We start from the raw sequence: 22,313 nt of genomic DNA, 5'->3' as shown, positions 1-22,313 counted from the left end.
CAAACGAATCTGTAAAATACCTCCTTTTGCCCCGGCGTCTGTGCACCGAAACGATGAAAGCGCAGGACAGGCATCTGAGTATCTCACTGTTCTTTGTCTTTATGAGCATTTTCTACTATGCACATAACCCACTCGCCCAACTTTCTGCTCTAATCAGTGAGTATCTCACACAAAAAGTCCCTTTCAGTGTTCGGCGCCTCACCAGAGGGCATTTACAACAACACACAAGACTTTATTGAGGTTTTACTTCGCGCATATGTCAAGCAGCCCCATCATGTCGGGCCAAATGACATGGCTTGGAGCGACAGGTTCTGATAATGCTACTCCTGCAGGAATCATCCGAAACGCAAGAAGGGAAAACAACATTTAGAACACTGCAAAAGACCACATATATGCCTGGTACTGCAGCCACACAGGTTAACAGAGTGTTGTGCAGACAACAGCGGCTCTTATGTACTTTACCTAGACATGGCGCGCAACTTGCTGATTCCTCTTAGACGAGTTGCCAGATAGCTACTCTTAAGCGCCTAGTTGTGCTATGTACAAGGCATATTGTTCTCCACTATTTTATCGACCCTTTTGCTTGGCACCTGATTCGTTGTTTTGCTAGAGTTTAATTTCATTCTTCACTAATATTGCTAAATCTGGATCACTTTCATTAACTCGCGCATTGTTTCGTGCGTTGGGAAACCAACTTCGAAGAATTTAAATACTTAAATACAGTTCTTCCTTGCTTTGTGAAAAAAAAAAACTCACCGGAACGATCGTTTCCTCAGAGTAATGGAAATCCGGAAGCAACTATAACAGGAACTTTCGCCAGAACTCTGAAGACCAACTCACTGTTCGTAACATAATCAATACTCTCTAGAGCCCTGCTTCCTCTCAAGACCTCGTCAGCGTTTGCGGGCTCTTTTGATTTTATCGCTGGCAAGCTTGGGCTAACACACTCTCTGCCTCATGCACGAAGTGGCACACTTGGCCTCGGACTCACAGGTGCTAAGGTCCTCTACGGCTGCACCCAACAAAGTCAAACCACCTCAAAAAAATTCAAGCGTTATGTAGTATCTTCCACTATGAGATGAATGCTCTGAATTCTTGACATGTTTCGGAGAAGGACTAGGCTTCCATATCGAACCGCTCGGAGAATTCTGGTCTTGACTTGTTCAGTGTGTTGCCACTAAAGCCTTCAATGCCACATTTTCTGCTTTCAGTGGTAATCAAATTCACTTCACGTTAAATTTCACGCTAAAACCAACTTTGCATTGGCGACTATAACGCACAAAACTGCCTCGTGAGCGGACAGTATGAAGAGTGCGCCGTGGCGTTCGACACAGAAGGAAAATAAAAAAAAATCCGTTCGTGTTCGGCTAAGCTGCACTTGGGTGAGAAGCGCATAGCCCATTGAATGGCTTCGGACTAATTTCGATTGCCTAGGGAAGCTCAACGCGCCCCAAAATCAAAGAGCATAAACATTTTCGTCCAATTCCTAATGCGCCTCCAGTGGCAGAGAATCGAAGCCGCTACTTCGTGCTCACTCACTAAACGACGCAATTACTCAGCCATCCCAATGGCGACCTGTGGCTATAGGGTGTACGCGGCATGGAGGAGAAGAAGGTGCGTGGCCTTGCGTGATCGGCACTCTTATAGGAGGTGTTTCCTAGTCTCTGCCAAGAACATCGCGAGTTCCTTCAAAGGCTGCTCACATCGCCGCACCACAGACACGGCCTCCCGGTCTTGCAACACTCGGATGCGGAAGTTTCATTGCGTGCGGCTCTTTGGTCAGTCTGGGCCCAAACAGCAGCACGCGACACTAACTAAATGTAGAAAAAAGCAAGAGAAGATGCATTCCTCCCGCGGTGCGTAGGGCCCGACGGGCCACAAAAAAGAGTGGCGCGCTGCCCCAAGTTCTCCGCAATAAAAAGGTTCCGTAAATACCCCACGCGCGCGTTCATATCCCGAAATCTGCGAAGAATAATGACCGCAACACGCTAGTGTGCAGCGGGAAATAAAACGCGCGGGTTCCGTGCCCTGCAGACGCGACAGCATTGAGGCAGAATAAAGTTTTAAAGCGCGTCTCCATCCAAGTGCCGCCGCCGCTGCGGCAGGCATCAAACAAAGGGGATGGAACCGTTTTTCATTTTCGCAATCGCGGTACCGCCGATGATGAGCGATTCTCACGCGCGGGACTTCCTGCGAGCGCTGCCGGCCCCGCCAACTCGCTCGGCGCGCACACGGGCTGAATACGAAATAATGTAGCGAACCGCGCCGGGTCCTTCTCGCGCGCACTCCGCCACGTAGAGAGAGAGCTCCCGCGACTCGCGGCGACGAAATGCCGTTCAGTCGATGCCTCCGCTTCGCACGCGGGCGACAGCGCTACGAATGGCCGTTTCTAGTTGCACAAAAGGGGGTAGAGGCCGATAAAGAGAAGCGGATGACTTCTCGGCCCGTATACGCCAAGTTGAGCGGCGTCGCGCCTTTTTTTACCTTTGCGGAGATGCCGTTTCTCCTAGGGCGGCTTTCTATTTATTGTCTATGTGTGCACGCTCGATGATTAATGCTATCCGGAAGCGCTCTTAAAGAGTCCTCTCACGTGTGACGCCTCGCCGTAGCGGTGTTGTCTGGAGGTATGATCAAGAAACGCCGTTGCTCGGCTTCCCACGGCGCCCGGATACTAGCGTTCATGGGAAATCCTCTGGCGTGTTATGGCGGCTTCCACGCGCAGGCATTTTTCGAGCATTTCACAATTCCTCTTCACTGTTGCTTTTATTGAAACCAGTGACGCCGGCGAGGTGTGAGAGAAAAAAATAAAGATCGGAGAGAACGGGGGGGGGGGGGGGGGGGGAGAACTGAATTTTCCCGGATGCAAATTCTCAACCTCTAGTTCGGAATGATTGTAGCTGGCGATGGATATCTCACACCCGTACATGACGCATAAAAAAAGTGGGGCCTCATAGGCGCCTCAGCAGTGAACGTTCCGTACCACCACCACGCATTTCGCGGCGTTTCCCTCACTTGCTGATTACGAAAGCGATGAACATGTTTTCAGTGGTAGAAAGGTGCCGTACTCAAACCATGATTAAAGTTGGAGTTCTAGAAAGGTTTCTGCAGCGTTATTGACGTGGTCATCATAAATGGAGTCAGCGGTGACGCAAACACGAGGTGCGAGAGGCAACTACATGCTGTGATCGGCACCACATATTCGTCCGCTTCGACAGATCTTCATCACTTTCAGAGTCAGAGAAATGTACCTTCTACTCGTGAATTTGCCGAATGGAAAAAGAGTATTACGGAGGCCTCACACAACTGGCTGGAAAGTATTCAGGCCATGATACAGGTTGTTGCAGCTAAATGTCTGCACGGATCTATATAGAGTTTACGCCCGAGTCTGCGATTTCTCAATTTTTACGAACTAATCCTGATCCCTCGGCAGTTCGGCTTTAGGAGCTACGCTTTACGAGGTCGATTGTGCAAAATTAGGGGGACCTGCCCGAACCAAAGTTTGTAACGCCTTGCTGAGGAAAAGTGACTGGAAAGAAGACAATGTTTTATTTTTTTGGAAATAGACCCGTGGGCTTGTCGGGAAAACAAAAACGGCACACACGATTACCGCTAGTCAAACGCTTCGCTGACCACCAAGAATTGCAGAAGGGTTCCATGCAGCGTTACTGACCTAAACAGCACTGACAGAAACATTTGTTCAGGGGTAGGCTACGGTGCCTGTGAGATGGGGCTCGTAATGTGCGACCAAACAAAAACGATGAATAATCACGAATGGCTTTAAAGCCAATGATTGGCGGATTCAGGGTTTTTCATGGCGACACGTAGGATATGTGTAGCTAGCTTTAGCACCAGCTCAGCAAGGCCGCACTCTATACACTGGTACTCTCTCAAAAAAAGTATACCGGTTTGTGTATTCTCTTTAGCAGCTGTTTACTCCGCCTAAATTGGCTAAGCAGTGAAATGCCTCCAGAGTAGGACTGCCTGCGCACTCTCTTTACGGGCAAAAGAAGTTAGAGGACGGCTGTATTATCTCCGCTTGTATAATGAAGCAGACTACATACAACCACCTGCGACCCGCATCTCTCGCAAAATAATTCCGTAGCTTATGCCGTTCAACGAAAAAATAGGTCTACTTCTGACGGGCCAGAAGAAAGCGATGCAGCTCAGCAGAAGCTTTCAATAAACATCGCTAAGCAAAGCCATGCACTTGCGTGCGCAAATCTGAGAAGAGATTGTCTACAAACTGTCGCAGTTTCTGCAAAACAATTGCAACTCTGGAGGCAGCATTTCGATGGAGGCCAAATACAAAAACACCCGTGCGCTGTGCCATGGCAGCGCACGTTAAAGAACACACCGGGTCTAAATTAATCCGGCGCCGTTCACTACGGCGTCCTCATAGCCTGCGTGTCGTTTCGGCACGTTGAACCGCCTCATTTAAAAGAAATTACAGCTGTATCGCAAAGCGAAAACAATGCATGTCCCTTCGGGAGTAGCATTCACGTTGTCGTACACCCGTTTCGAAACTGCGACCTTCACAGAAAAAAACGCTCAACGAAAGCCACTGCTCTGTCGACTCGCGGAAAGAATTTCCGCCAATTCCCTGTAAATGTTCACCGTTTCGCACGAAACATCACTTGAAACACTTTATATTGCAGTTCTATTATGGCGTGAGTGCTCGAAGTGAGTGTTAATGAAGTTACACGGACCTTTTATTGAAATCAATTCTGTAATGAACACGACTGATCTCTCTTCAGAAAATCCAAGCCTTCAATATACACCTAGAGCCCTTAGTTTTCGGGTGAAACTCGACTTAACCTGATTCTTGCAGATCGGGTTAAACCCAATTTTTCCGTAAAAATGGCTGTTCTAGAGTACAGACAAGCACGAGGGAATGAGGGATTCGTTAATATGTACATACAGAGTTATAAAGTAGTAGTGTTGAAATCTGGGTCAGTTGGTACATGTGCAGGAGTAAAACCAGTCAAAAGACGGGACGCAACGAAGAGACGAGGCACACACACGACGACTGGTGTGTCGCACCACCGAGGCACACACACGACGACCAGTCGTCGTGTTTGTGCCTCGTCTCTTCGTTTGTGTCCCGTCTTTTGACTGGTTTTTACTCCTGAACGGAGAGTTATAAAAGGGCGCATGTCCCCACTGCTGTGCGCTACTGCCTATCAATAATGTCTCTCATCATCAGGATGTTAATGAGAGATGCAGCAGCGCACAACAACGGGACATCCCGCCAGTAACGAAAGAGGGAGTAAAGAAAGCCTTAGAAGAAACGTAAAGGGGATTGCAGATGGTGGGGATCAGGCAGCGTCAGATCTTTTGAAAGAAAGTTGAGATTGTGCTAAAAAAAATCCACTCTGTACGCGCCATGCCTTATGACCTGAAGCGTGCCGGAAGCTTGAGACAACGCTAATAATATCTAAATCCATAAGAAAGGAGACGTCAAGAACTTGAAAAATTACAGACCGATCAGCTTACTGTCCGTTGCCTTAAGGTATTTACTAAGGTAACTGCTAATACAGTCAGGATAACCTTAGACTTCAATCAACCAAATAATCAGGCAGGCTTCTGTAAAGGTTGCTCGACAACAGACCATATTCACACTGTCAGTCACATGATCGAAAAATGCGCAGAATATAACCCCTAGATAGAGCCGGCATATATCATGGGAACGACACATTTGACTCGGTATAAACCTCAGCAGACATGCAGGTATTACGGAATGAGGATGTTGATGAGCCTTATCTAATAATACTGATATCTGTAAAGGCTGCGCAGTTACCTTAGTGCTAAATAAAGTAAGCAGTAAAATTCCAATAAGGGAGGGTGTCAGGCAGGGAGACACGATCTCGCAAATGTTATTCACCGCCTATTTGCAGGAGGTGTTCCGAGATGTGAGTTGGGACAGTTCGGTATAAGAGTTAATGGAGAAAACCTTAGTAATCGACCATTAGCTGATGGCGTTCGCTTGCTAACGCACTCAGGGATGAACTGCAAAGGATGATCATTGACTTAGGCAGGCAAAGCAGAATTGTGGGTCTAAAAAATAATATGCAGAAAACCAAAGTTATGTTCGACAGGCTTGGAAGTGAACAGCGGTTTACTATGGGTAGCGAAGCGCTGGAAGTGGTAAGGCAATACGTGTACTTGGGGCAGGCAGTGACAGCTGATCAAGATCACGAAGGTGAAATAACTAGAAGAATAAGAATGGGGTGTAGCGTATTCGGCAGGTTCTCTCAGGCCATGAATGGCAGTTTACCAATATACCTGAAGAACAAAGTATATAACAGGTGTATATTACCGGTACTCACCTCACCTAGGGGGCAGAAACATGGAGGATAACGAAAAGGGATAAACAGAGCAGCGAGCTATGGAAAGGAACATGGTAGGTGCAACGTCAAGAGACAGGGAGGGGCAGGGCGTGTCTGGGATCAAGTGCGGGTTAATGACATCCTAGTCGAAATCAAGAAGAAATGGGCCTGGTCATGGCATGTAATGCGAAGGCAAGATATCCGATGGTCATCAGGATAGGGGGCTGGATAACAAGAGAAGGCAAGCGTATCAGGCGGCGGCAAAGAATTAGGTTGGCGGATGAGATTAAGAAGTTTGGGGGGGGGGGGGGTTAAGGGGGCGCAGCTGGCACAATCCAGGGTTAATCGGAGAGGTATGGGAGAAGCCTTTGTTCTATAGTGGGCGTAGTAAGCTGATGACGAGGATAGGAAGGGTGATAGAGAACGTCCTTTTTCCTGAACAAAGCTGAATGTAACGCACAGAAGTCAGCAGATATTCACTGGTTATTCCAGAGGAGTGTTCGAACAACTGGTGATCTTAAACCTCTCTTAACGGCCGCCGCGGTGGCTGAGTGGTTACGGCGCTCGGCTGCTGGCCCGAAAGACGCGGGTTCGATCCCGGCCGCGGTGGTCGAATTTCGATGGAGGCGAAATTCTAGACGCCCGTGTACTGTGCGATGTCAGTGCACGTTAAAAAACCCCAGGTGGTTGAAATTTCCGGAGCCCTTCACTACGGCGTCCCTCATAGCCTGAGTCGCTTTGGGACGTTAAACCCCCATAAACCATAAACCAAACCTCTCTTAACGCTTGTTATTCATGGCGTGATTTAACTTGTGGATATGTTCGAAAAATAGCTTTTAAGCGAGTGACTACAAGACGTGTTCTGACCAGGCATTTATTAGTGATTATGTATCATGTATTTTGCTTCATAGCGCAGGTTTTGGCCGTCTTGCTGCCCGTACAACCATCATGCCTTGGTTATGATCCCTTCCAACTGCCTTCATAACAAGCAAGTGACGTTTGCTTCGAGACAACGGCACGTGCCGCCCTTTGCTCGATTAACCACCCCAGCGTGCCTATCACCACCGTTTCTGCGACTGCGCCATCACTGGGGACGTCACATCACGGGGACATCGTCGCCTATATAAGACGCTCCTCACCGCCGCCTGCATCAAGTGGGCTCGGCAGCAGCACATCGAGCACAATTCTCAGGAACCCATTTTGCTTCATTGCGCAGGTTGGTAACTATTTATCTGCCTGTTGCTATCGTAGCGACAACCGCTTTCTGTTGCTGCCCTGTCCACTGTGTATGAGAAATGCTTTGTCGTGCGTGTTTTCTTTCCAAGACGATATGTTAAAATGTGGTGACATAGAATCGAATCCAGGTACAGGTATGACGGAAAAGGAAATGCTACAGCAGCTGCTCTTGGGCCAAAGCTCCCTGACATCGTCTGTTAATGACATTCTGGCCAAAAAGTGTTCTTTTGAAGAAAAGTTAGATAGCTTGACAGATAGAATTAAAAGTCTTGAAAATGAGGTAGCAACAATCAATATTTTAAAAACGGAACTGCAGGACGTGAAGTCGACTGTAACTGAACTGGAAGGCACCGTTTCATACCTGCTAAATAAAACAGACAACCTGGAAAACAGGAGCCGTAGGAACAACCTGCTTATTTAAGGAATGAAGAATCAGAAGCAGACATTAGGGGCAAAATAACAAAGGAAATTTTTGATGAGAAGTTAGGATTGGTAATAAACAGCATAGAAAGGTGTCACAGAATAGCTACGAAATCAACAAAGAATCACCCTGTCATCATAAAATTTAGTGACTACCGAGAAAAGGCTTCAATAATGAAAGCATGTCCAAAGTTGAAAGGCACAGATTTTTTTCGGTTAGTGAAGACTTTTCAAAAAGAATTCGTGACGTCAGGAACAAGTTATGGGAAAGTGCATCTCGGGAAAAGAGCAATGGTGCCAAGGTTAAGCTGGTGTTTGACAAGGTTAGCATTGACGGTAACATGTTCGGATGGGATAATTCACGAAACAATCGGTATAAAATCCCGAGGAATCAAAAGTGACACCAGAAAGGAATCAGTCGGGTTTTCAAAATCCTTAACGCAAATTGTCGTAGCGTCGTAAACAAAGCTGCAGAACTTGAAGGCATGCTGTTCTCACACGACGCGGACGTTGCCATGCTTACTGAGACCTGGTTAAGCAATTAAATATTTGACAGTGGATTTGTTCCCAAAGACAATAAGGTTTTTCGTGGCAACCGGGACAGAAGAGGTGGAGGAGTGGCAATTTTAATGAAATCATCATTGCAATTTTTCAAGATGCCTGATGCTCAAGGCATTGAAGCCATATTTTGCAAAACATACATCAACAAGGTTCGCTTTGTTCTTGGCGCTTTTTGCAGGCCTCCAAACTCATCCGTTACGGTCTTGGAAAACTTAAGAGCATATTTACGATGCCATGTAAGAAGAGACGATAGACTAATACTGGCTGGTGACTTCAACTTGCCTAACATTGACTGGTACACCTATTCATCATGCTCTGCCCATAACGCTGATACTGTAATGCTCGACATTGTGTTCACATTTGACATGCTGCAAGTAGTAAACAATTTTACGTGAGTGCAAGGTTAAAAAGAAATCAAGCAGAAATTTAGCATTAAAACCAATTGCGGAAGCAATTTCAGAGCAACTTAAGCAGGAAATAATTTGCGACAAAGAAAAGTATTACGGAACGCTCCTGCCTTCTTTCATTAGAACGTCTCCTGAGAGGTTCTGGCGCCAAATCACGCCCAAATCTTCTTCCACAAACAAATTCATAATAGACGGCAAATGTGTGCGTAATGAGGGTGTTGTTTGTTCCGCGTTCAACGAATTCTTTCAGTCAGTATTCACAGAGGACAACGGTTGTCTGCGCAACTTTTCTACAGCACTCCCTGCCATTTCAGATGTTGTAATTTCAGAGACTAGTGTTTTTAACTTGCTTTTGAACCTTGATGTTAAAAAATCAGCAGGTCCCGATAACATACCAAACGCTTTTTTGATGCGCTATGCGGAGTGGTGCGCAAAATACCTGACAGTAATATTCACCAGATCTTTACATGACGGTTCTTTACCGGATGACTGGAGGTCAGCCGCAATTAAACCTCTGCACAAAACTGGAAAAAAGCTCACCTCGTGAATTACCGACCTATATCTCTAACGTCGACATCGTGTAAAATTTTAGAACATACAATTCATAAACATATATTAAGTTTCTCGGAAGTGCACAAAGTACTTTCCGATTTTCAGTATGGTTTCAGGCGTGGGTTTTCTGCAAGTACACAGTTAGTTGAAACTGTGCATGACTTTACTCAGTCGATCAATCAGGGAAAGCTAACAGACGCAATATTCATGGATTTCCGCAAAGCATTTGATAAGGTATCACATAACAAATTAATTCATAAATGAAGTTACTATATTAAAATCGACCGGATACTTACATGGGTTACAGCTTACCTCTCAAACAGGTGTCAATTCGTCACTCTAAACAATATATCTTCCAGCGGTGTCCGGGTTATGTCTGGCGTCCCCCAGGGATCCGTTTTGGGACCACTCCTATTTCTACTGTTTATTAATGACATTGTGGCAGATCTTTCAGTCCGCGTGAAACTGTACGCGGATGACTGTATTTTATATCAAGTGGTGTCTTCAGTTGATGACCAGGTACGTCTAAATAATGACCTAGCGAGGGTGGTTGCATGGCGCAACAAATGGCAGATAAGCATTAATTTCGAAAAAACCGTTTTTATGAAAATTACACACAAGAAAATACCTCTTCATTTTGTGTACGGTACTAACAACATATCAGTATTAGAGGTGACAGAGTATAAATATTTGGGCCTATGGATTACAAAAAACCTCTCGTGGTCAAAACCCATAGACGCTGTCGTAGGAAATTCAATGCGGAAACTCTTTTTCTTGAGGCGCTCATTAAAGTCATCCCTACCTAGTGTTCGTCTATTTGTATACAATTCCCTCATCTGTCCGTTTTTTCATTTCATTTCATTTATTTACATTAAAGGCCCCTTTCGGGGTATTACATAAGGGGTGGGGTAATCAAAAATTGGTACATTTTTTCACGATGACATATGAAGTTCAATATTGGCGTTGAAGAGTGACGGGCAGGTGATAGCAGCAGCGGAGGGGGAGAGGCCGTTCCAGTCTGACACGGCTCGTGGAAAGAAAGAGGTGGAGAAGGTTACAGTACGGGCACGTGGACGAGTAACTTGAAGGGGGTGACCAGTGCGATGTGATATGCGCGGCGGAGGTGCGCAGATGTATGGTTCATGGCCGAGTGAGCTGTAATAAAATTTATGAAAAAGAGACAGGGTTGCGACGCGACGACGGCAAGAAAGACTTCGTAAGTTGGACAGTGATTTCAGGGATGTCACACTGACCTCGTATGAATATTGGGAGTGAATGAAACGGGCGGCGAGATTTTGCACGGCTTCAAGTGCATCGATTAGATATGCTTGATGGGGGCTCCAAATGGGGGATGCGTATTCTAGTTTTGGTCTTACCAATGATGTGTAAGCGAGTAATTTGACCTGTTTTGTTGCGTGACGTAAATAGCGCTTCAGATAGCCAAGGGTTCTGTTTGCAGATGAAATAACATTAGTAACATGTTCCCGCCAAGTTAGATCATGACACACAGTGATACCTAAGTATTTGTATGAATGAATGTGCTCTATTGGATTGTTAGAAATTCTATAGGAAAAGGACAACGGATTAAGTCTGCGGTGAAACGAAATAAGCTTCCATTTGTTAGGGTTAAGTGTCATTAGCCAATCATCGCACCATTTTTCAATGCGGTTAAGATCATCCTGAAGGGCTTTTTGGTCGGAAGTGTTAGTTATTGAGTGGTAGATAACGCAGTCGTCGGCGAATAAACGGATATTGCATGGTAGGTGTTCTGGCAAGTCGTTTATGTATATTAAGAAGAAAAGAGGACCTAGGACCGAGCCCTGAGGTACGCCTGAGGTTACGGGGGCAGAAGGGGATGACTGGTTGTTAACAGCAACTGACTGAAAGCGACACGTTAGAAATGCTTCAATCCATTTTAAGATGTTAGGATGCAGGTTCAGCTGCGAAAGTTTTAGCATCAAACGTCGGTGGGAAACCTTGTCGAAGGCTTTAGCAAAGTCTAAAAAAATTGCGTCAGTCTGGATTTTTAAGTCGAGGTTCGCATGCAGATCGTGAAGAAAGAGTGCTAATTGTGTGTTACAGGAATAGTTTTTGCGAAATCCATGTTGTGCAGGATGAAAGAATTTGTTACTATCCAGGAACTGCATGATTTCTGAGTAGATGATATGCTCCATGATTTTACACGGTACACTTGTGAGCGAGATAGGACGGTAATTTAATGGGGAATTTTTGTTACCGAATTTGTAGACTGGAACGACCTTTCCCTTCTTCCAATCATCAGGTATGGTGCCTGTGGAAAGTGACTGAGCAAACAGTAACAATAAACATTCGGCAGAAATGCACTTTGTGTTTTTTTAAAGTTTAGAATTTATTTTATCTATTAAGAACATTATTCCATTAGCAGAAACATTGGTTACAGGCATGGTGTGCTGAATGGTTGTAGGCAGAATAGGTAAGAGCGCATCGGGCTCGCTTGTGAAGACAGAGGAAAAAGCAATTGAAAAGATATTAGCACATTCAGTATCGCTAAATGGCTCTCCTGAATCTTTATTCAGGGTAACTGAATGCGTATTAGTAGGGTTTATAATTTGCCAGAACTTTTTTGTGTTACTTTTTAGGATTCTCGACAAGTCGTCGTGATAAAAGTGTTGCTTAGCGTTTTTGACAGCTGATAAATACGAGCTCTCGGCGGTATAATAGTTGTCCCATGAGCAGGTGCTGTGATTGGCTTTAGCTGCGCGGAATAGGCGTTTCTTTTTATTTTCGAGTTTTTTCAGTGACTTCGTGAACCACGGCTGGTTTCGAGTGTCATGAAAAGTAGTCTTCGGGATGTATTTATCTGCCAGAGAGTTAAGCTTTTGTTTAAATATTGACCAGTCTTCCTGGATAGATCTGCTTTGAAAAGTTGCGTTAAAAGATGGAAAGAACGTGCAGCTCACTATTTATTGCTTCATAGTTGCCTTTATCGTACAGCCGGATTGTCTTTCCCGGACTGTGGCGAGGAATTGGTTTGAAATTAAAGACTGTGTGGATGACTTTATGGTCACTAATTTCCCGCAAGTAAGTCATGGAGGAGAAACTTTCAGGATGGCTTGTTAATACTAAATCTAAAATATTTGCAGTGTCGTTTACTACACGCGTAGGTTCTAGTACAAGTTGGGCAAGATTAAAATTCGAAAAGATATCAAGAAATTCTCTTGTATCCGCTCGATTATCTATGGAGTGCACCGGGTTATGCCAGTTAATAGTCGGGTAATTAAAATCCCCGAAGAGGAGAATGTGAGCGTTGGGATACCGCGAGGTTAATTTAGACAAGGTTGCGTTCAGCTGGCGGCAAAAATGGGGAGTGTTGTGTGGCGGCCTGTAGCAGACACCCAGCAGCACGGAATGTGGTGCGGATCACCAGATAAGCCAAATTAATTCAAGGTCGGATGAAATGTTTAAAGCAGTGCATGATAAGTGGTTGCTTGCCGCAATCAGAACACCACCACCACGTGCGTTTTTACGATCTGAACGAAAGAGAGAAAAATTAGGCTTATCAGCAAGCACCTCGCTATCACTAATGTCATTTGTTAGCCACGTTTCAGTTAATATAAGCAAGTTGCTATCAGATGATAACACCAGGTTTGACACGAGCTCTCGCTTCGGGATGAAACTGCGTATATTGGTAAAGATTGCCGAAAACGTAAGATTAGGACGAGGACATGTTTGGGAACGGTGTAGTGCCGACTTGCGTCGCCGTGGTGGCTAGAAGATTTCTTTTACTGTTTGCTCAGACTCAAAAAAATAGCGTTTGGGGCCTATATGAAGGGTTTTGTACCGCAACGAAAATTTAGTTGTTTTTGATTTGGCAAACGCGACAAGTTGCTTTCTTATATTTTGAACTCGGCGGGAGAAATCTTCACCAATGCTGAAATCAGTATCTTTTAGTTTGGGGACATTTGAGAGGATCATTTGTTTAGTATTAAAAGACGCAAACTTTACAATTATGGGACGCTGGCGTTCTGTGTTGTGACGGCCAAGACGGTGTGCACGTTCGATATCTTTACTATCTAACGACAAATCGAGCTGATCGGAGCAGTGGCGGATTATGACTTCTTCGGAATCGGCAAATGACTCGGATGGTGTAGGATTGGAAAGGCCGTAAAAAATCAGACTGCATCTTCGTGAGCAGTTTTCGGCGTCATCAAATCGGGCTTCCAGATCCCGCACCAGTTGAGTAGCCTTTTCTGTGTTGCATTGCATACATTCGACATCTGTTTTCAAAGTAGCCAGGTTCTGGTAGTGGCTCTCTAAATCGGCAATCCTCTGAATTAGATCTGTAATGGTTTTCTCTGTAGTTGTTAACTTGTTTTTGAGGTCTTGGACGTCACTAATTATTGTAGCCTGACCTGAGGACAACTTCAATTCAGCAAGTGCTGCCTCTGCAGTGGCAGGTCCCGGATTCGTTTCTATGTCCCCGGACAATAGTAGCAAGATGCGAATCGTTTCTAAACATTCAATAGGAACATCGACACAACACTGTGGGCTCGGAAGCTGCACCAGGCAGTAATTACTAGTTTTCTTAGCAAATAAGGCGTATGGGTTACTGACCTGCATTATGAGCAGAAGCGGATTAGTGGTCTGCTTCATGGTACAGCCACCAAGCCCACAGAACGCAGCCGGTGATTGCCGCTCTTTTATACACGGTGTGCCAGGTGCCGTCGATGACGATGGGTGTGTCCAAGGTTCCGGAAGTGTCCAGGGTTCCAGCGATGACGCTTGCAGGTTTGAAGCGCTGATGGCGTTGAGACAACGGACATGCGTATCACTGCAGGGGTATCCAGGCAGGTCTGACGGCGCGCATTCCACCCCAGCCGAAACCAGGGCGGGAAGCAGCGCGTGTGTGACGACTGCTGCGAGCACCTGCATTATGAGCAGAAGCGGATTAGTGGTCTGCTTCATGGTACAGCCACCAAGCCCAGAATATGCTGTAATCATCTGGGACCCTTTCACGGTAACAAACATTCAGAAATTAGAGCGAATACAGCATAAAGTAGTTAGATTTATTTTTAACTCATATGACCGTGCATCTGTAAGTGAGCTCGTGAGGTGAAGTGGGTTACCCCCAGTTGTGGAGCGCAATCGTGTTTGTCGATTAAAGTTTTTCTTCCAGGTCGTAAAAGGTCATTATAAAGTTAATACTTCTAATTATTTTGCTTACTCCTCAGGTTATAACACGAGACAATGGCATGCACTAACAATAACCCTTTTGAACGCACGAAATACTGCTTTAAATATTCTTTTTTTCCGAGGACAAATACTGAATGGAATAAACTTAATAGCGAGGCTGTTAATCATAATTCTTTAGTGATGTTTGAAAAGTGCCTGCAAATGTTATGAATTTGAGTGTTTATATGCTTATATTTAGTTTTTTTTTTCGCCCTGCTATGATCTGTACTAGATCGCAGCATCTTTAAGTAAATAAATAAAATAAATAAAGCACTCTGCACGCTAACGATGTCCTGCTTCAGGGCTCTTGCCTGTTTAAAATAGTCTCTTTGATGTTTAATGACTATTGTCGCAGTGTACAAAGCAGGCAGGTTTTGCATGCACGCGAGTTGCTGCGTAGGAGACGGAGAGTTTACTAAACGAAATAATGGTAATAGATGAGATTAAAATCTAGTTTGGTGAACAGTTTTTACTTCAAATTCTGCCATTTCTGTGTTTGTGAAATGTTGATCAAAAAGTAGGGCATTTTGTGACCGGCACAAAAGCGAGTGGTTTTAGTAAACTGTCTTTTGCTGCAAAAAAAAAAGGACCCGAAAAAATCTCGAACTATGGATATTTTTGCTGAATAACCTGATCTGCACCCGAGCTTGAACTAAAAAACTACCGCATGTTTTTTTACCTGGTGAATGCAGGAAAAAACAAAACCCGGAACGAAGGGTCCTACATGTACCGTAGGCCATGGAACTGCATTCGAATAAAGATTTACTGTGGTGTGCAGCTACTGTCTGAATTGTTTCATTGCCTATTGAGTTGGGATATGCGAATATTCAAAATTTTTGAATAGTTCATCGAACATCCTTGTATGCTGTTCGCAGAATTATTCAAATAGTGCTTGCTAAAAAAAAAATTCGAAACGAATCCGATAACTTGCCAAATTTTTGAATAGTTTTGGAACAATTGTCATGAAGATCGACTAAGGCACGCCGTAGCTTCTTTAGGCGGCGTTTTAAAAAATGAGCGGTGTAGCCAGTGCTATGCCTGGATTACTCCACACTAGGAATGAGCGCGTGCTGTTTAATTTTTTGATCGCATGCATACACAACGATCAAGACAAGGAAGGCGTTACGTAAGAAACCTTTTATGCACTCTTTTCGTTACGTCACTTGTAAGCATCCACGTGGCAGCAGCGATGATGTAGCGTGTACGACATGTCAGCTTCAAATCCTCAATGTTATTGGCGTCTCGGCAGAAGCATTTGTTTTAATTTCGTGTACTTTCTAGCAGAGTCATGCTCAGCTTAGTGTAGCAAGGGCATTCAATTCCACAGGATAAGCACGAGCCAGAAAAATAATTTATTCAGAATTCAGCACTTAGCGCCGTACTTGGAGCACAGCGTCTATTTCGCGGCCGCTGCAGTGAAAACCCGAACACTCGGTGCTCCGGGCCAATCCTCCTGGAAGAAATAACAGCCGTTATTTTGAGGCCAAAATAGGAACACTCCTGTAGGGTTCGGCGCGCTGTCGCATCTTTTTGTACATGTGTTCCGAATATTCCGCGAGAGGGCAGTGACCTAGGCTGCGCGACCGGTTTTGTTTATTTTGTTTTGCTTTGGTGCACGCCGTTAGAAGGGGACTCATGCCTTTTTGGTTAGTCTCCCCATTCGTCCTTGCGGTTTCCTTCGCCGCTCCGGACGGCGGGGCTATCTGCCGGCCTCGACCTTGGAGCCCTGTCCCCTTGGCGGATTGCGAGACCACCTAGAGAGCAACTCGTGGGTAAGGGAAAAACGCTGACATCAGTTCTGAGCTTTCCTATTCGTCAAAACTGATGAGCCGCAATTAGCAGTTAATTTTTACGTGTGGAAAGGGGCGCGGGCATCTTCGGGGTGGACCCGCGAAGGGAGCCGCGCCCGTGTGCTTTGGTCTCTGGTGACTCCTAGCTGGCAGGCGCTCGGTCTGGCCGAGTGCGGGGGGAGTCACCGTTGAGAGCTGGTGCGAGGCGCGCCAGTTTGACTGTTGGGACGCGGTGTCCCTCACCTCTATGCAGGCGGTCGGCTAGGCCGGTCGCGGATAGTTGCGGCCGTATACTGACTTTTGTTTGTACCCATCTGTAAATAGCCTGTATAAAAGTTCGTTTCTCTATAAATCGCTTCGCCTGCAAGTCGTATCATCGAGGAGCCTTCAAGCGGTGCATCCAGTTTCTGGAAATCACCGGACCAGCCCCACCGGCAAGCCTTTTACTGGCGCAGTCGACAGTACTGGTGCTCTGCAGCGGCCCCGAGGAACGGACGAAGACATCCACAGAGAGAACGACGAAGTTCGGCATCCAAGGCGAGATACCAAAAGGACGACAGGCTACGGGGGTACGAAGGTGCGAACCGCATCGGGCGTGAAACGCCGAAGATAAGGCCTTCAACAGACAGAGTGGTATCCCGGAGCAACAGCGGCAGTTGGAAGATTCCAGCCGACACGGCCTTCAGCGGACAGAAAACGGCATCCCCGAGTAAAGGCAGCTGCTAGCGGCTTCAGTCGGCACCTGGTCCGAGGTCGCCGCCATTCCTGCGCAAAAAGAGGACCCTGAGCGCAGCTCCGAGGGAGTTCCCTGGTTCCTTCGTTTTCTTAGCGGTCACTGTTTGACTAAGGCTTGCGTAGTTGATGATAACCCGATTTGGTCGTCTTAACCCCGACAAGGCATCTACGATGGACAGCGGTAGTGACAGTTGTGACAGGGGGGACGGTGGAGACAAGGGCAGCAACGAGGCATCGGGGTCACGGCATGGCCAAAACATTGAGAAAGAGTTGGAATTGTATGGAAAAAAGATAAGAGCCTTAGAGCTCGAGATGCAAATCATGCGTGCTCGAAGCCGGAATGCGGCGCCTTCCGAGGACGAGCGGTTGAGACAGTACGCTAAGCTACTCGCCGGCGCGTTCCCCAAATTGCCGGCAGACGGTTAAGTACCCGTCTGGTTTGAGTCAGTGGAATGCTCGCTCGTGGCTTACAACGTGCCGAAGGAACATTGGGCGCAGCTTGTGTTCCCGGTGCTGGCTGGGCGGGTAGCCTACTTATCGACACGGTTCACCGCAGAGCAGCACAGGGACTATGACAAGTTGAAGGCGGTGGTCCTAGACGAGTTGAAACTTTCAGCCGCAGAGTATCAAAGGCGGCTTTCTGGGGCCACCAAGCGCCGCGAAGAAACCTGGAAGGCTTTTGTCACACGCGTCCAGAGTTACTTAAATTTTTATTTAAAGTCACGATGCGTGTCGTCTTTTGACGGATTATTGAAGCTACTGGTTGCCGACCAGCTCAAGGCGGGGCTATCAGAAGAAGCACATAAATATGTCAAGCTGCGCGAGGGTGAGAAATGGCTGAATGCGGATGAGATAGCTGCACTGCTACAGACATACGAGGAAGCCGCCGGGAAGGGAAGCGCTCAGAGGAAAGCCGACAGCTTTAAAGGTTTTGACACGCCCCCAAAACCGAGAACTGAAGCCCCACCTACGCAGAAGCATGGAGCAGAGCGAGGAGACAGTATAGCCGCAGTCAGGCCAGGAGGAGAAAAGAAAAAGGTATCGCGGTCGGGTGGCTGTTTCCGATGCGGAAGCTGGAGACATGTTGTCGCGAACTGCCCATTTGATCGTGAGAACCCAGCTGATAGACGAGAGAATCCACCGCGCGATGATAGGCTAACGGCACGCGTGTCCACCCAGGCCTTGCAATCTACGCGTCCAGCGCTCACGGACATTAAAATCCGCTGTAGGGAAGCGGTTATTGGCGCTATTGTGGACACCGGTGCAGATATCATCGTAGTGCGCGAAAGCCTTGTACCTGAGGAGTTCGTATCACCACATGGGACGATCGATCTCGTCTCCGCTTTCGGAGAGAAGGTAGAGGCAAAACTGGCAGTAGTTCCGTTGGCGCTGTGTCGGGGCGCTCCCCTGATCGAAAATGTGGACGATGCGACACCGGTGTTGTGTGCGCTCACCGACAAGCTCACACAAGCCGACTGTCTAATTTCCGCAGACGCATGGGAACAGCTGCACGACTCGGGCAAGACGGACAGTGAGGGTCTCGTGCAGGCGGTGGGAACTCTGTCGCCGCCGGCTGAAGACAGACCAGATAGATCAGGGCCAGACGTGGGCACCGAGCCCGCCCTGGCGTTCGCAGACGAAACCCTGCCCCAGCAGACAGTTGACAGTAATGAGGTCGAGCCATCACAGGCGGGCGGCACGGCTGAGCTTAGCGGGGCACAGAAGTTTCGCGCGGAGCAGCATGAGGATGACACTCTGCGTCAGGCCTGGCAGAACGCCAAGCAAGGAAAGGCGGGCATGTCTATCGTAGAAGGAGTTTAGTATCATAAAGACCAGGTGCTAGGCCAAGGGGTACAGCAGTTAGTACTGCCAAGATTACGGCGCGAGGCCGCACTCAGCCTAGCTCACGAGTCCTATTGGGGGGGACACCTGGGCTTTCGCAAGACTAAAGCTCGCCTAAAGTACAGTTTCTACTGGCCGTGCATGGAGTCGGATATTCGCAAACACTGTGACAGCTCCCATAGCTGTCAAGTCCGTTCAGACCACCGGCGAACCGATAGGGTACCGATAACGCCTCTCACTCGCCCGAAGTTTCCCTTTCAGAAAGTGAACGTGGATATCATAGGTCCGATTGAGCCATCGTCTGGTCGAAGACATCGGTACGCGCTTTGCATAATAGATCTGTGCACGCGTTGGCCAGAAGTAGTCTGCCTAAGGTCTTTGTCCGCCAGGGCAACCTGAGAGGCGCTGCTTTCGGTGTTTAGCCGGACTGGGGTTCCCGAGGTGGTGTGCTCAGACTGCGGCACCAATTTCACAGCCGCACTTACGAAGGAGTTCCTCGAAAGACTCGGCTGTACCCCGCGCTTTTCCGCTCCCAATCATCCGGAGAGCAATGGGGCGGTGGAGAGGTGGAACAGAGTCTTTAAGACCATGCTCTCACACGTAATCGAAAATGAACCGAAAGACTGGGACAAGTTCATTCCCTTTCTTCTTTGGGCCTATCGGGAGGTGCCACACGACACCACTGGCGTGTCACCCTTCCGAATGCTTTACGGCCGAGACCCAGTAGGACCACTCGGTATCCTGAAGCAAAGCTGGGCAGGAGACATTGAGGTACCCGGGGAGCTAGCGAGTGCTCCCGCTGAGTATTTGAAAAATCTGAAAGCACAGCTCGAGATCGCGGCCGACATTGCGGAGCTAACGACTAGAAAAAAGCAAGAGGCGTACTCGTCGCACTACAACAAGCACGCAATGGTAAAAACCTTTCGCGAAGGTGAAGCGGTCCTCGTCTTTGATGACAAGAGGCCAGGGAAAATGTACCCGAAGTGGCTAGGGCCGGCGGTGGTGACAAAAAGGTACCGCGAGCACTCGTACTATGTGCAGATGAGTGACGGTCGCCGCATGCTAGTACATGCAAATAAGCTACGCCCTTACGTCGGGAAGGTAGGTTCGGTTAGCGTCATATTTGATGACGACTGCGATTTTGGAGAAATCGAATATATCCCGCGCGCAAGCAACGTCCTGAAGGACAGGGTAATGCCTACGCCGGATAAAACAAGCCACTTAGACAGGGATGCAGCGGAGCTGGTGCACGCCACGTTCGAGCAGCACCAGGCATTATTTGCGAACGAACCGTCGATCGCGCGCGTGGGCGAGCACAGCATAAAGCTCGCGGAGGGGGCAACTCCAAGGCGAAGCCACCCTTATAGGATCCCAGAGGCTTTAAAAGACGAAGTAACGAGGCAAATTGATGAGCTCCTTGCACAAGGCCTCATCTACCCCTGTAAAAGCCCTTTTGCACACCCGATCGTGTGCGTTCCCAAAAAAGGCTGGTCGGTACGTCTTTGCATAGACTACCGAGCGCTGAACGCGGTGACCGAGACGGACGCATTTCCTATGGTTTGCCCCCAGGAGCTGATCATGCGAGTAGGAGCCGCGAGGTTCATACCACTTCTGGACCTCAGGCGCGGCTATTGGCAGGTGCCACTCGCTCAGGATTCTCAGCTTCCGACAGCGTTCATCTCGCACCTAGGTCAATTTGCCTGGCGGGTGATGCCTTTCGGTCTTTAGAACGCAGCGGCAACCTTCCAAAAGAACATGAACCAGTTGCTAGCCGGGCAGGAAGAATACTCTTGCGCCTATCTAGACGATATCGCCGTATTCAGCCAATCTCTAGAAGCGCATATCCATCATTTAAAGCGGGTGTTTTGCACTCTGGAAGAGGTGGGCCTGCACGCTAGCTGGGAGAAGTGCCAGGTAGCGATGCCTTCAATCCGCTACCTGGGACACGTTGTCGGCTCAGGCCAGCATGGCCCAGCCAAAGAGAAAATTGAGGCCATCGAAGGAATTCAAGTCCCTAAGACAAAGAATGAATTGAGGAGCACCCTTGGGCTGTGCGGCTACTACCGTAGCTATGAATTTTGCAGAAATAGCTCTGCCACTAACACGCTTGACAGGAAAAGGCGTGCCGAACAAAATACCGTGGCCAGATGACGCGGACAAAGCCTTGAAAGCCCTGAAGAAAGCTCTAAGCGAGGCGGTTTCACTGACCACAATCCGCTCTCCTTTCTAACGAGCAGTGTGCCTCAAAGTGCAAAGCTTACGCGCTGGGCTCTTGCGCTCCAACGCTACAATGTTACCATTGAACATCGCAGAGGAGCCGACCACGCTAACGCAGATGCCTTGTCTAGAATACCCAACGCTTGTTGGGATAGTGCACTGGCTGACGTCCCGCAGTGACCGCTGGGGATAGTGGACCAGGGAACTGTGTGCATGGACAACAAACTACTCGTTGTACTCAAGAAAGGCGCACGTCGATCGAACGAAAGTGTGAAATTTCTTTGCGTGTTTTTTTTTCTATATTTTGTGGACCTTAGTAGCATGTATCTGTGTGTGTGACGAAGGGTCGCAGCATGCGGTCTCGCAGGCTCCGGTTGCTTGCTCGTGCAGATGTACTCAACCGCCACTTGCCGAACCCTTTTTGTTGTTTGTTGCCTCGGCTTATCTCTGAATAGATTAACCGAGTCTTGGGGGGAAGGTGTAGGGTTCGGCGCGCTGTCGCATCTTTTTGTACATGTGTTGTGAATATTCCGCGAGAGGGCAGTAACCTAGGCTGCGCGTCCGGTTTTGTTTTATTTTGTTTAGCTTTGATACACGCCGTTAGAAGGGGACTCATGCCTTTTTGGTTAGTCTCCCCATTCGTCCTTGCGGTTTCCTTCGCCGCTCCGGACGGCGGGGCTATCTGCCGGCCTCGACCTTGGACCCCTGTCCCCTTGGCGGATTGCGAGACCACCTGGGAGCAACTCGTGGGTAAGGGAAAAACGCTGACATCAGTTCTGAGCTTTGCTATTCGTCAAAACTGATGAGCCGCAATTAGCAGTTAATTTTTACGTGCGGAAAGGGGCGCGGGCATCTTCGGGGTGGACCCGCGAAGGGAACCGCGCCCGTGTGCTTTGGTCTCTGGCGACTCCTAGCTGGCAGGCGCTCGGTCTGGCCGAGTGCGGAGGGAGTGACCGTTGAGAGCTGGTGCGAGGCGCGCCAGTTTGACTGTTGGGACGCGGTGTCCCTCGCCTCTG

The 22,313-nt window shown here is 47.8% G+C and overlaps 1 protein-coding gene across 1 annotated transcript; it reads left to right on the top strand.

The window, feature by feature from the left end:
* Positions 1 to 1,599: 1,599 nt before the first annotated feature.
* Positions 1,600 to 19,059, top strand: LOC144123148 (uncharacterized). The gene is made up of 2 exons (XM_077656034.1): positions 1,600 to 1,614; positions 17,683 to 19,059. Exons 1-2 carry the CDS (start codon positions 1,600 to 1,602, stop codon positions 19,057 to 19,059), a joined length of 1,392 nt encoding a protein of 463 aa, XP_077512160.1.
* The last annotated feature ends 3,254 nt before the right edge of the window (positions 19,060 to 22,313 follow it).

Source organism: Amblyomma americanum, chromosome 1, assembly GCF_052857255.1.
Source record: "Amblyomma americanum isolate KBUSLIRL-KWMA chromosome 1, ASM5285725v1, whole genome shotgun sequence".
NCBI classification, from domain to species: domain Eukaryota; kingdom Metazoa; phylum Arthropoda; class Arachnida; order Ixodida; family Ixodidae; genus Amblyomma; species Amblyomma americanum.
Note: the sequence above shows the minus strand (reverse complement) of the source record. Positions and strands in the feature narration are given on the sequence as shown.